The sequence below is a fragment of the Epinephelus moara genome, chromosome 19 (assembly GCF_006386435.1).
Source record: "Epinephelus moara isolate mb chromosome 19, YSFRI_EMoa_1.0, whole genome shotgun sequence".
Lineage (NCBI taxonomy): Eukaryota > Metazoa > Chordata > Actinopteri > Perciformes > Serranidae > Epinephelus > Epinephelus moara.
In genome coordinates, this window is record NC_065524.1 from 8689859 (window position 1) to 8702508 (window position 12650).

At 39.1% G+C, this 12650-nt stretch overlaps 1 protein-coding gene across 1 annotated transcript in view; it reads right to left on the minus strand.

The window, feature by feature from the left end:
- slc24a3 (solute carrier family 24 member 3) overlaps positions 1 to 1672 on the minus strand; it is a 142809-nt gene extending 141137 nt beyond the window's left edge. Inside the window, exon 1 of the mRNA XM_050071806.1 lies at positions 1386 to 1672. Coding sequence (XP_049927763.1) covers positions 1386 to 1566 — 181 coding nt within the window. The 5' untranslated portion in view covers positions 1567 to 1672. The remainder of the gene's footprint in view (positions 1 to 1385) is intronic.
- Positions 1673 to 12650: the final 10978 nt, after the last annotated feature.

The window sequence follows — 12650 nt, forward strand, 5'->3', positions numbered from 1 at the left end:
TGAGTTTAGTTAATCAACATTTTGCCATCAGGTATGTGCATGTAACTAAAAAGACAGTATTAGGCTGAGTGGTAGGTTCAAAGATTTGTAACTTTACAAGTGTGGACTTATTTTGACAAAAAATAAAAGATGGATAAATGAAATTAGAATAAATGTTTGTGGTAATTAAAAAATAAGACTATTTAATGACTTTTAGGGCTTAATGTTTACAAAATTGAATGTCAGACATTTAAAGACTTTTTAAGGGCCTGCAGACACCATGTGGTTTTGGAAAGGAGTGGGGAATATTCACTAACATTAACTGGGCTGCTGACTTGACCATTAACAAGACCTACTTGGCAAAACATACCAAAACATTGGCTGAGCTCTGAGGTGGTAATGACCTAAAGCTGTACAAAAGTCTGAAGCTTGTGTAGAGAGTATTTACACTATTTAAATGTTACAACTGACATAAAATAGCCCATTGATTATGTCTAGATGATTACTGATAACCCAGTCAATATAAAAATCCCTGCCAGCAGCGATGAACATGTAGCTACAGTTTAAATTAGATTTCCAGTAAAAGAATGCTGCCCTCAAGCTTGTCATTGAGTCAATGTCACCAGAATAAACGGCCAGGTATCTTCATATCATATCCAGCTCATCAGCTGTCCTCTGCCTGACAGAAAATGGTAGAAGACAGAGTGGATTTCTGTTAAGTAATTCAAGCAACAGAGCAGCATAGTCACTGCTATCATTTCCAGGGGATTATTAGTTACAGATGTTGAGCTACAGGAAGGCATGTTGTTGTTTCATTCTTTACAGTGATTGTAAATGTGTACGCTGATACACTGAAAGCTAACAAAAATCCAATCTGATATATCTGCACTAATCCTAATGGGAACTACACGGTCCTATACCTTTGACAGCCTGGTCAGTGGTGAGTTTGTTCAGTAACTACATAGTATTGGCACTAAATGGCATTTGATTATGTCTGTTTTACTGCACATAAATGAAATGTTTGTGTTTGTTAGTCAATACTGATCTTACTGTACTTAGACTAATATTTTAAATTCCGCATTTTACTATATTTTTTCACGTTACTCACATTGCCCATACATTTTCTGTCTTAACATCCATCACAGTAGAGCCATCAAGGTTTATTCTGCTGTTTAAGGAATTTAAAATGGAGCAAAAAGCACAGATTAACTGGAAAAATCTGTAATGTAGCCTGCTCATGACAGCGCAGTATGTTTCTCTGTAAAACCGCCTTTTGCCTCTAAAATGCCTGCTGTTTCTGCTTCATACAAACTCCATATGAACGCTGTCTTCTTCACAAATTAAAATGTAGGCTGATTCACGTTGGTTTGACAGAAACAGACGGAGACGTTTAAACTGCCCCTCACCTGCTTTCTGTGCCACGGACTTGAGCCCCACGACGAGCCCCAGCAGTACCCCCGCAAAGCACATCTGGATGGCGAACAACTCCTTTCGCTTTCTCCGCTTGGCTTTGCTCCTCCGTCGGTTCAGCATCACTCCTCCTCCGACGGCCGTCTCCGGCATCCCTTCAACCACCACGCGGGCCATGGCGCTCTTCTCTCGGCGAGCGTTCCGGCGGAACCCCCGGTGGTGGTGCAAAGGTACGAGAAACTGAAGCGGGCAGGAAGAGACAGAGAGATGTGCTGTATGGGCACTGAAGTTACTCGACGGGAGAAGATATGACTGGCTTGTCGATCAGTTTGTAAAGTCAATCGGTCTATGACAACAGAGACGTCCGGTCTAAGATTTCAAAATAAAATAAACAATTTTTTTTTTTTTTTGGAAAATGTGGGTAAAACAAAAATTGTGTAGCTATACATAACAAAAAATATTAGCTATTATTATTTTTTAATTTCATTATTATTGATTTTTTTTATTATTGATTGGACATCGAATTTTATCTGTCTCTAAGATATTTTTTGTCCAAAATACTCAACAGTGGGCCTATCTCGCATGGTTAAACAAAATAGTAGATAGATAGATAGATAGATAGATAGATAGATAGATAGATAGATAGATAGATAATGGAAATTATGAATGTTTTAAAATAAAAAAACAGCACTAGATATCTTACACATTTTACTCTAAGCAGGCAGCAAGAGCCCAGACCTGCTACAACATCTAGTTGGCCCATACAAAACTGTTCCAATAACGTACACCCAAATTAATCACAATTATCAAAATATATTACTATTTTTGTTTTTACTTATTTATTTTTGAGATTCTTTTAATGTGTGATTAAAATAGAGTTAATATCGTTTTCATGCAAAAAAAAATAAAGAAATATTAAACAGAAGATTTTAAAAAATAAAGATATTTTTATTATCTGGGGGCGGAACTTCAATTATCAACTACAGCTTGAAGATATTTTTGAATATGATAGAAATAATGCAGTCATATGTCATCATCAAAATTTGCCAACCCTGAGAAGTCCTAGAATTAAATAACAATAATAATAGTAATAATAAGAAGAAGAAGACGAAAGAAAGAAAGAAAGAAAGAAAGAAAGAAAGAAAGAAAAAAAGAAAAGTGATACACCCTTCCACTAAATGAGGCATGTACGTTTAATGGGCTACCAAACAAGTTCTATGTGCTGTTATTTTCTGCTTCCCGTTTCCGGTTATTAGCCAACTCTAGAACATTTGACGCAGTTTGAAGTGGTTGCTGATAACTGCTTCCCCACAGTTCTTCCTTCTTCGAGGGCAAGCCTCGTGGCTCAACAATCCGCTACAGGAGTGAGGTTTCTCGGCGTGGATGGTCGTGGAAAAGCGCCGGGGCTCCGCGGCATGTCAACTTCGGATGTGCTGCTTCAGAGTTGGAGATGTCACAGGGAGAGAGAAAAACACGAGGGAGGGGCGTGTGCATGTTTGTGTGTGTGTGTGTGTGTGTGTGTGTGTGTGTGTGTGTGTGTGTGTGTGTAAAAGAGAGCAATACTGATCATATCAGCAGTGATGTAACAGAGACTGAATTGTGTAAATAAAACTGTGTAAATATAAAGATGTTTGATGTTCATTTTTCATTTTTGACACAAAACATAAAATATAACATTAAATATTGACCAGGACATGACATTATTATTAGTACTGCGTAACGGTATATTTTTTTTCTAATGCATACCAATAATACATAGTGGCCACTATTTACTATACTGGGTCTTAAATCTAAAATTGACTCCAATACCCCTTTTCCACCAAAATTAGCATGCGGACACAGGTTTTTTTAAGCATGGGGAAACCCGCTAATAACACACCTATAGATTCCTTCCCCATTGCCAGTAGACTAGAGCCATGTACACAGCTCTGTGGCAGATGAGCATACCTTTGTTTTTTTTTTACTGGTGTGTCATGCTCGACCTCATGGGTAGGCCAGAAAACAGGTTAGTAAACAGCAGAAAGCAGCATGGAGGCCTGTGAAAATGTTACAGCGGTTGCTTGTTTTTATATATCTGTACTGTATATATCTTATTCAGTCTTTCAAACCCGGTGAAGACTACATTGGAATGACGTTTGAGTGCTGCTTCAGTGGAGATGGACAGTATTTTGTGGTGGCGTATCGTTGCAGCTTGCTGGAACAGGGGCTACAATTAGCAAATTCACCCAGGTGCTGTATTTTCATCACTGCCGATCGGAGCCAGAGCCAATAAAGACCTGTGGCCACTGCAGAGTCATTTGACCTGAGTGTGAATGCTTATTGTAACCCGTCCCATTACATACAAAAGCCAGGGGCCAGCTGCATAAAGAACTTTAAGTTAAGATTTTCCTTTAAACCTGAATTAGAGTTCACAAAACATCCTTAAGTCCTCTCCTAAAGGTTTCCTCAAGTTTTTCTCCTCAACTTGGTCTTATACTTAAGGTATTGCTTAAAGCTCACTAAACTGTTGCACAGAAGACCTTAGCAACCAAAGTAAGGAAAAAAACATAAGGTACCTCTGACTGCATCTTAACGGCAACATGACTGAGTTTACAGTGATAAATGAGGAGTGTTACATGACCGGGAGAACACGATGGACACCCTAAATGATGCACAATTAATTTTGCACTATAAATTTGACCATAAGTCAATTTATGATTTGTCTCAACGCCTGAAGTTCGATCACTAAACCTTCCGAAGCTGTGTTCTTCCAGTTCTGTTACAATTAATGATTGCTTTGTGGTTTTATGCAACAAGATCTTTCCAATCAGTAATTGGCGAGGCATTTTATGTACACAAAAAAATGGTATGCCGCTTCATTCACTGGGTTTCAAACGTCCTCACCCATCTGCTTAACGCTGTAAAGTTTCTGGCCCAGCAAGAGAAGGATAAGATAGCACTAACAGGTAGCCTATCACGTGCACAAGTGCAAGCAAACAAACGATCCTCATGGAAAGAGTGAAATTTTACTGTTGTAAAATCTCTTTCAGTGCAGTAAATGCCTTAACGTCTTTCCTTGACTAAGGAAACCTTTTAAGAGATTCTGTGAAATATCCCTAAGAAATTTCCTCAGCTAAGAAAAAACTAAACCTTAAGTATCATTCTTAAGGAGCAAACTGAAGGTGCTTTTTGTAACCAGCTGGTGTTAGTGGGTTTTTTGTGCAGTAAGATCGGGGCTTCATGTGTTCTTCTTCCAAAGCTTAACAAATGTATTTAATCACTCCATAAGAGTAATTATGGCGAGTTGTCTTTTTCTTTCAGTTAAACTAAAAAAGACTGAAGTTATGTTCTAGAAAATGAGTCTCTTGGGTGATAATAAAGTGCGACAGTAGAGAGGCCTGTTGTAACGATGGCTCTGCAAAAGCTCTTTTGAAGAGGACAGCCATCATCAGCATGACCATTAAAAACAATGAGATTGATCTTTCACCCTCAAAACATGCACACACACTCAAAGGCACTCCAGCTGACGAGGACCAAAGGTCACACCCTGTGACCTCCTCATAATGAAACATCAGAAGGATGCTGTTATTCTAGAAGCAGAGCAGAGAAAGGAACTTAAAAATGAAAGGGAAGGAGAAAGTAAATAGGCACTTGAGATTAAGCCGTCACATTAGGCTTTCTATCACTGAGGAGCACATTATTCCACTAAAATGAACTTTCACATGTCATGTGTAAAGTGGTTGCAAAAATCACTCCGGTTCTTTGTTCATTTCTTGCCCTCCCACCGAGGTGTGTAATAATGTCATCGCAGGGAGGACAGAAACTGGAGAGCCGTAATGCTATGTGAGAGATAGAAGGCAGTGTGGCAGAGCTCCCAGATTACACCCACAGCCCCTTGGCTCGTGTTTACACACACACACACACACACACACACACACATACACACATACAAACACACACACACTTCCTTCATGATGGATTGGGCATAATCCTCATCCTGAGCAATAGCGTCTGACAGCCGTGATTCGAGACAATGACAATGACATGGAGTGTGCTGGATTAGGAGGCAGTGAGGGATTTTTACCCTTCATCCTTCAGCTAAAATCTCCAAACAGAACTACATGTTGTTTTTCACATCTACTCTTTCAAAAAAAAAAAAAGTAATTTGTTTTGTTTCAGTGAAGAATGAGACCAGCTATCTCATGGTTCCTTTAGCACGTCAATAACATGCTCCATGTCATGTTCTGTTGCTACTGACAGGGCATTAAAATATGTTGTGTGGGTGAAATCATGTCAACTAAATCAATGCTGCAGTTTGACATGAGATAGAACATAAAGGATGGGACCAGAGGGCATGTATGTTTTTGCTTATTTCCCACAAATTGCATATAGTTTCCAGTACCACTCACCAGGATTGGGCATTTGTTCAATCACACTAAAACAAACCATGTTTATATTTTACATTGGGCAAACTCATGTGGGATTTGCAATGACTTTCTCTTGCTCTTTAAAGGAAGGAATACAGAGCCTAGCAGGTGTCACAGTGAAAAAGCAACTACATTTTGCACAGAGATAAATAATTTGTGTGTCATTTGTGCACAAACTTAACAAAATATATTGTTAAACAATAGTTGGCATTTTAATATTATTTAAAGAAATAGTTAAACGTAAATTCTCAAAAGTAAGAGAAGAATATCAATACCACTCTCATGTCTGTGCATTAAAGGATAACTTAGGCATTTTTTGACCTGGATCCTATTTCCACGTGTAAATTGGTCAAAGATGCTGATGTGAATGACAGTTTTTGAAATTAGTCCAGTATTGAGCAAGCGGGCAGTGGCCAGCAGCCGCGCAACAGGTTGTAATGGAAGCACACAGGGCAACTGAACACCGTTACTGTTTATGGGCTGATGCTGTTTGACATTCAGGTAGGGTCTCAGTTATCTGTGAGTGTAGCTGTGCTGTAAATGAACAGTTTAAACTCAGCTGAGTTCATCAAGTTATTTTTCCACTTCTTAACAGTGAGATCAACAGTCAGAGTTAACAATGAACCAGGGTACAAATCCTGGTAGTTATTTGTGGTATCAGAGTTTTTGAGACCATAAATAGAGAGATGTTGAGCTTTTCAAATGATGATCACTAAGTGTGTACTCGTAAATCACCCATTAGACCTGTCAAACACTGCTGGAGAAATGACAGTTTGTAAGTGTGTAGAAATAATTTGTAGTTGTAGAAGAAAATGTCTAAATGAAATTTGTATACAACCTGTCACCTTGATTCTAATTTCAGATACATGAATTAGCCTAACTAGATTAGTTTAAAGATAAAAAAAAAAAAACATATAGAAAACCTGACTATAAGTTAACTAAAATGTTTTGAATTTTCGTTTACTAAAACTATGAAGGATAAAAATGACTACAATGTGACTAAAATTAAAAAGAATTTTTGACTCAAAACAAAAACTAAATTTAAAATAGCTTTCAAAATTAACACTGCTACATACAGAGCAGGTCTGCTTCCACAGAGTTCATAATGTTGTTTCTACAGTAGCCCAAAACAGACAAACCAAACACCAGCTCATGTTTTGGTGCCGACCAGCGTAGTTCTCTTAAACACCTTGGCAAAAGGGAGAAGTTTCACTTGGTTGCATTCTACAGCCTAACAACTAAATGCCACTAAATCCTACATACTAGACCTTCAGGCTTTCGATATTTGTATTTCAAAATCCAGCTGAGAAGGGGGTAAGTCTTTACAGGAGTTCACACTGTCTAAAAATGTATGCTTTCAACTTTAAAAGCCTGTTAAAATCTAATGTCTGATTTCATTCGATACATTAAAACATGTTTGTCTTCAGCTTTTATAACATGAATAGAATCGCATTAGAAGTCTGCTGTAGATTTTACACTCTCACTCTCCTTGCCTTTCTCTCAAACACTCACATCATACCTGTCCTCCCTCTATGCACACACCACACACTTACACACACACTGCATTTATGTGATGTTACACCTGCCTTTGATGTGTTGTTAGTCCAGGCATTGTCCTGTAAATCATTCCAGGATTCCATGTTTATTCCTTTCTGCGGGGACCATTGAAGCTGCTTCTGCCTCTTTTGATCATCAGGGATTTGGTTGGAACAGTTAAAAGGATTTTTTTTCCCCTCATAGAAGATTGATTAGGTGTGTTTGAAATTCATTACGTTTGACACAGAAGACTGTCCCACCCTCACCCCACTGAGACACTGTTGATTCGGCCTGTTTTCTGTAGACCACAGAAATATTCATGATAAATTGCAACTTAAAAGCAAACTATAAAAGAAACTTACTCCTCGACTCCAAAGAACATCTGCTACATCAATAGAAAGCTGGACTAAGCAACAACTGCTGAGCATCTTTCACTTGAATGTCTAGTGGAACCAAGGTTAAAGAACAAGCGTTGGACATCTAATGTGCTTTTTCCCTCAGGTAGATCGGCTCAGGAGTATAGGTTACAAATGACTCTTTTCAAAGAAGGTATTACAGCACTCAATTCAAGAGGATTAATTAAAACATTATAGATAAAAACTGTTCATTACAGTGTTTCCCAAAGTGGGCTGTGGATATACATTATGCACAGAATTACAGAGTTTATGGAAGAGTACATAGTTGATAATTATTGTAGATGACAGAACAATTTGATGACAGTATTCAGTGCCCTGATATGTTCATGCATAGCATGCTATAATTGCAAAGAGCAGTTTCACAACACATAGAAAAATGTGTATTAATCAGATCTACAGATAAACAGATATCACAGGGTAGACACTTGTGGTTTGTCAGCATTTCACAGATGAAGAAACAGGACTCAGAGTCTACAGTCAAGCTACCAGCTCTGTAAGGCTGTGGCCCACTCTGGCACCAATGCTCTCCCATACATAAACAACACAAGAGGTCCATTGCCACTGACTTCCAAACCAACATATATGACCGTCTCCAAAATAACATATATTTCCATCCTAATGGTCGCAGTTTGAATCCAGCCTTAATGTCATAAAATAGTCCATGTCACACTAGCCTATATAACCATGTGGTTTGATTTAGGCAACAAAACCAGATGGTTAGGTTTAGAAAAAAACATCATGGTTTGGCTTCTTTTTTTTACTAACATCACATCATATATGTCACTAGCACAGTATACTACACATACTAGCATTCAATACTATGATGTTATTAAAAGAAGTCAACGTTGATGTCAAGCCACAAACACGTGTCTCTTGGGGTAAAAGCCCTTTGCTTGTTCAACACATTCTCATCCCAAATCGTTACATATCACCACCTTGTCAGTGGCCTTTCATGTCTACATATTAAATGCTAGGTATTCTCATGCGTCTGCTGGTAACATTCCAGGATGCCACTACGAATGCTGGGACGTCTACAAAAGCACATGGTTAGATTAAGGCAACACAGCATATAGTTAGGTTAGGAAAAAACATCATGGTTTGACTCTACATTTATACGGGACTGAAGACTGGGCTCTCGGGTGAAAGTCCAGGGTTTGTTGGACCCATCCACCACCACTCTGGCCGGCCCTATAGGGACTTTCCAGCTTCCTATATTACGTTGTTACCGGCAGCATTTCAACCAGACTCCGTCCAGTGGTGCATCTTAACACCACAAATGGTTCCATCTGGTCGCACCTACAGTACCTTGTTCCATCTTTATACATTACACAGACTTTGTCGCCTTTTATACAATGTCACCTCACTTCCTCTTCTGCTCTCATAGTAATTACCTCGGCCACAAGAGGGCACCATCTTACATTACAATTAAGTATGGGTTGTAATCGTGGAATGATGGAATGATGAGATTATGAAATAAAATGTGTATGATTAAAAGTGACATTACGAAATACACCTAAAATTAAATAAAGTGTCATTGGGGTAAATCCATAGACTGTATATAAAGATGGATGACGCGTCTCTTCTTACCCCCACTGTACAGACGTGAAGCTAAAATATATCGGATGCCATCTTACTCTGGTGATGTCATTCGGAGCAAGAGTCTGCACAGTAGCAATCTCCGCAGAATAAAGTCTCCTGCCCATATACTCGTCATACTAATTGCGAGCAGCAACACTGAATGCGAGCCCACCGATTGGCTCACACAGTTTTCAACCATGTTGTAAAATCCCTGTTTATGGTAATAAATATGTAATTAAAACCAAACCTATTAGAACAATGAACTTTTGAACTTACAGCAGCATGATAAAAACTACCTTAAATGACACAAACTATCCTTGGGAAAAATGTAAGTGATGTGTACTTTGAGTTCTTGGTTTGGCCCATGTCCCATCCACTAACATGAAGGAGGCAGGCTCTATGACCTATACTGCAGCCAGCCACCAAGGGGTGCATGAGATGTTTTGGCTTCACTTTTGGAGAGCTGTCATGTCGTCCATTTTTATATACAGTCCATGGGTAAATTAGGCATGTCCAAAGTCTGGCTGGGGGGCCAACTGTGGCCTGCAAACGGATTTTGAACAGCCTGCAGCTTGTCTTCCAAAATATACAATATGTGGCCAACCACACCATATTGATTAATAAGGCAAGATGACATTCATTTTTTCAGTTCACCTCACAATAGCAGGACTATCATACAGTGTTTAAACAGGCATCAAGAAGAAACTACGCATCTATGAACTAATGTGTTTTCATAAACAGACGGTACACAAGCAAACAAACAGCTACCTAACAGCAGACATTTCCTGCTAGGTAGAAGTTGGGCCAAAACTAAGAAGCATTAAGTCAACAGTTAGGGCTGCTGCGTTTTCATTAAAAGATGAACTCTGGTGTTTGTATCAATTTTTTTTAATAATCCATTTGATGCGAAAAGTAGCTGCCCCCCAGATATTTCACATTATCTTATCTGTCCAGCATTATGAAAAGTTTTGACAGTCCTGGGGTAAATTCTGAAATAATATGCGACTTTCGGAAAAGAGCATTTTGGACCCCTATAATAGTTATTATGAAATAAGACTGAAATCAAAATAATTTCAAAAATGATTGTTTCGTATGTGTTTTACCAACACATTCTCAATCCAACCTTGTCACATATCAGTGTTTGGTCATGGATGTCTAGATATGATATGCAAGGTACCATCTGTGCGTAGTTTGTTGACATTCTGGGATGCCATGTACAGTCTTTTTCAAAATAAACACACTACATCGTTACAACACTGTGAATTGACATTTTTTTCCTTCAACAACAAATGCACCTGGTTATGTTTAGCCAACACACTTACGTGATTTGGTTTAGGCAACAAAAGCACGTGGTTGGGTTTAGGAAAAAAGAACAGGGTTTGGCTTTGCAATCATATGGGAAGCAAACACTGGCTTCCTGGGTGAAAGTCAGTGGTTGTTGGGACCCATCCAGCACCACTCTTGCCTTGCCCTAGTCAACTTTCAGCTCCTTAACTTTCATTGTTGTCCCGCCGCATATCCCCCAGGTGTGCCGCTCAGCGCTGTTGAACAATAATGGTGACCGGCGGCCACGCATCATGCCGAATGAAAGGATGGCTTTTTTCTTTGGTGTCTGACACCGGAAGTCACTGACCAAAGGCCGGGTTTCAATGACTTTGGAGTGAGACCGGGTTGGTTTTACACAATATATTTGTGTAATTATGTGTCTCACAAAAATTTATTCACATTGAACACTTGGGAGTTCCATAAGATTGCCATGAAATCTGATAAGTATGCTACAGTCAGCGTCCTAAGGGGAACCTTTTTTTGGATTTAATGACTCCATGACCTTTAGGCGACTCTAACTCTACCATGTAACAAACTTAATGTAACATTTTTAGCCCTCCAGCTGGCAAAGATCCAGGACAATTTGTCAGTTTGTTGTTTGCTCTACTAAGTACTTTTTGTTGTGTTATGTAACGATCATCACAACTTCTGTGGGTCACTATTGGGGATTCAGATCTTTAATCTTATTTTGTAGAGGTACTACATTTGAGCTCTGTGTTGCGTTGATGTGCAGTTTACCTCAGGTGAACTATATATGAGAAAGCAGTGATGTCATTGAAACATGCGTCACAATGTGAGTGTGAAGCAGTGTATACAGTTGTTGCAGCTTGTCCAAACAGGAAAGGTTGTATTAAAGAAATCCTTGGTGCCCTCTGGATGAATAATCCTGTCCTCTGTAAGAAGATTATGGAGTGTTTTGTTCAGGTTTCTTGTTTATATTCACACAGATGTGCACACACATCACATGCACATGCACACACAGACGCACAGTCAAAGCAAATATGCACTTCAGAGCACTGAAAGTCACATAGATAAAGGTACGCAGAATGATGTTCATGGGAGGTTTTTGTGCAGGGGCACACACAGAGTCTACACATACACATACACATACAGATACAGTATGCATAAAGATGCAGAACACCAAGACATGCAAGAGGTGCAACTTCACAGTTACACACACTATACACACATTCATATGTGTGCCAGAAAGAAAACACATTTTCCCTAAACTGCATGGTATCAAGCCATGAACATGAGAATTAAAGGGCTGAATCCTCAACAGCAGGCCTTGTCATGACCTCTGCAGCTGTGGTTTAACTGTATTGTTCTTTGAAAGTGTAGGTGCAGTGCAGGGTCAACCAGAGAGGAGCACCTCACAAACTTGTTCTTGGAGCTGGTACCTGGAGGTGGAACAGATGCTCCAGGATTACCTGATGGTAACAAACACCTCTTCTCAGTCATTCACACCAGAACCATTTGATCTGACTGAGAGGAATGTTTGCAACAACACAAACTCTTGTTTGTAATTGTAGACAAACTATTAAGTATATTGGGTACATCTCCACTGAAAACACAGACCTACTCCTTGCTCTCTAGTTCACGTTTACCCCTTTTCCTCCAACATGGAACAGGTTCTGTTCCAGTTCCCGCACTTAATTTTGAGAGCATTTCAACTCAAAATAAATTGGTTCAGTACCAGTTTTCGTTAACCTAAAATACAAACCATGACAACAACAGTAGGCATGTCATATTCTACAATTTGGAAAGAGAGGGTGGAGAAGGCAACAATAGATACATTAAGTGAGGAAGGGTGTGCAGTGGTCCTATTAATACTTTGTCAGTGCTTTTGGATTAAGTCAAATATCTGACAGAACAAAAGCACACAAGTATTCAATGCAATTTGCCATCTTGTTACATCTGTTTACTTCTATTGTGCAACACCCTCCATTGATGACGCATGCTTGATTACGATGGTTCTAATCAAAACTGGTGGAAACGT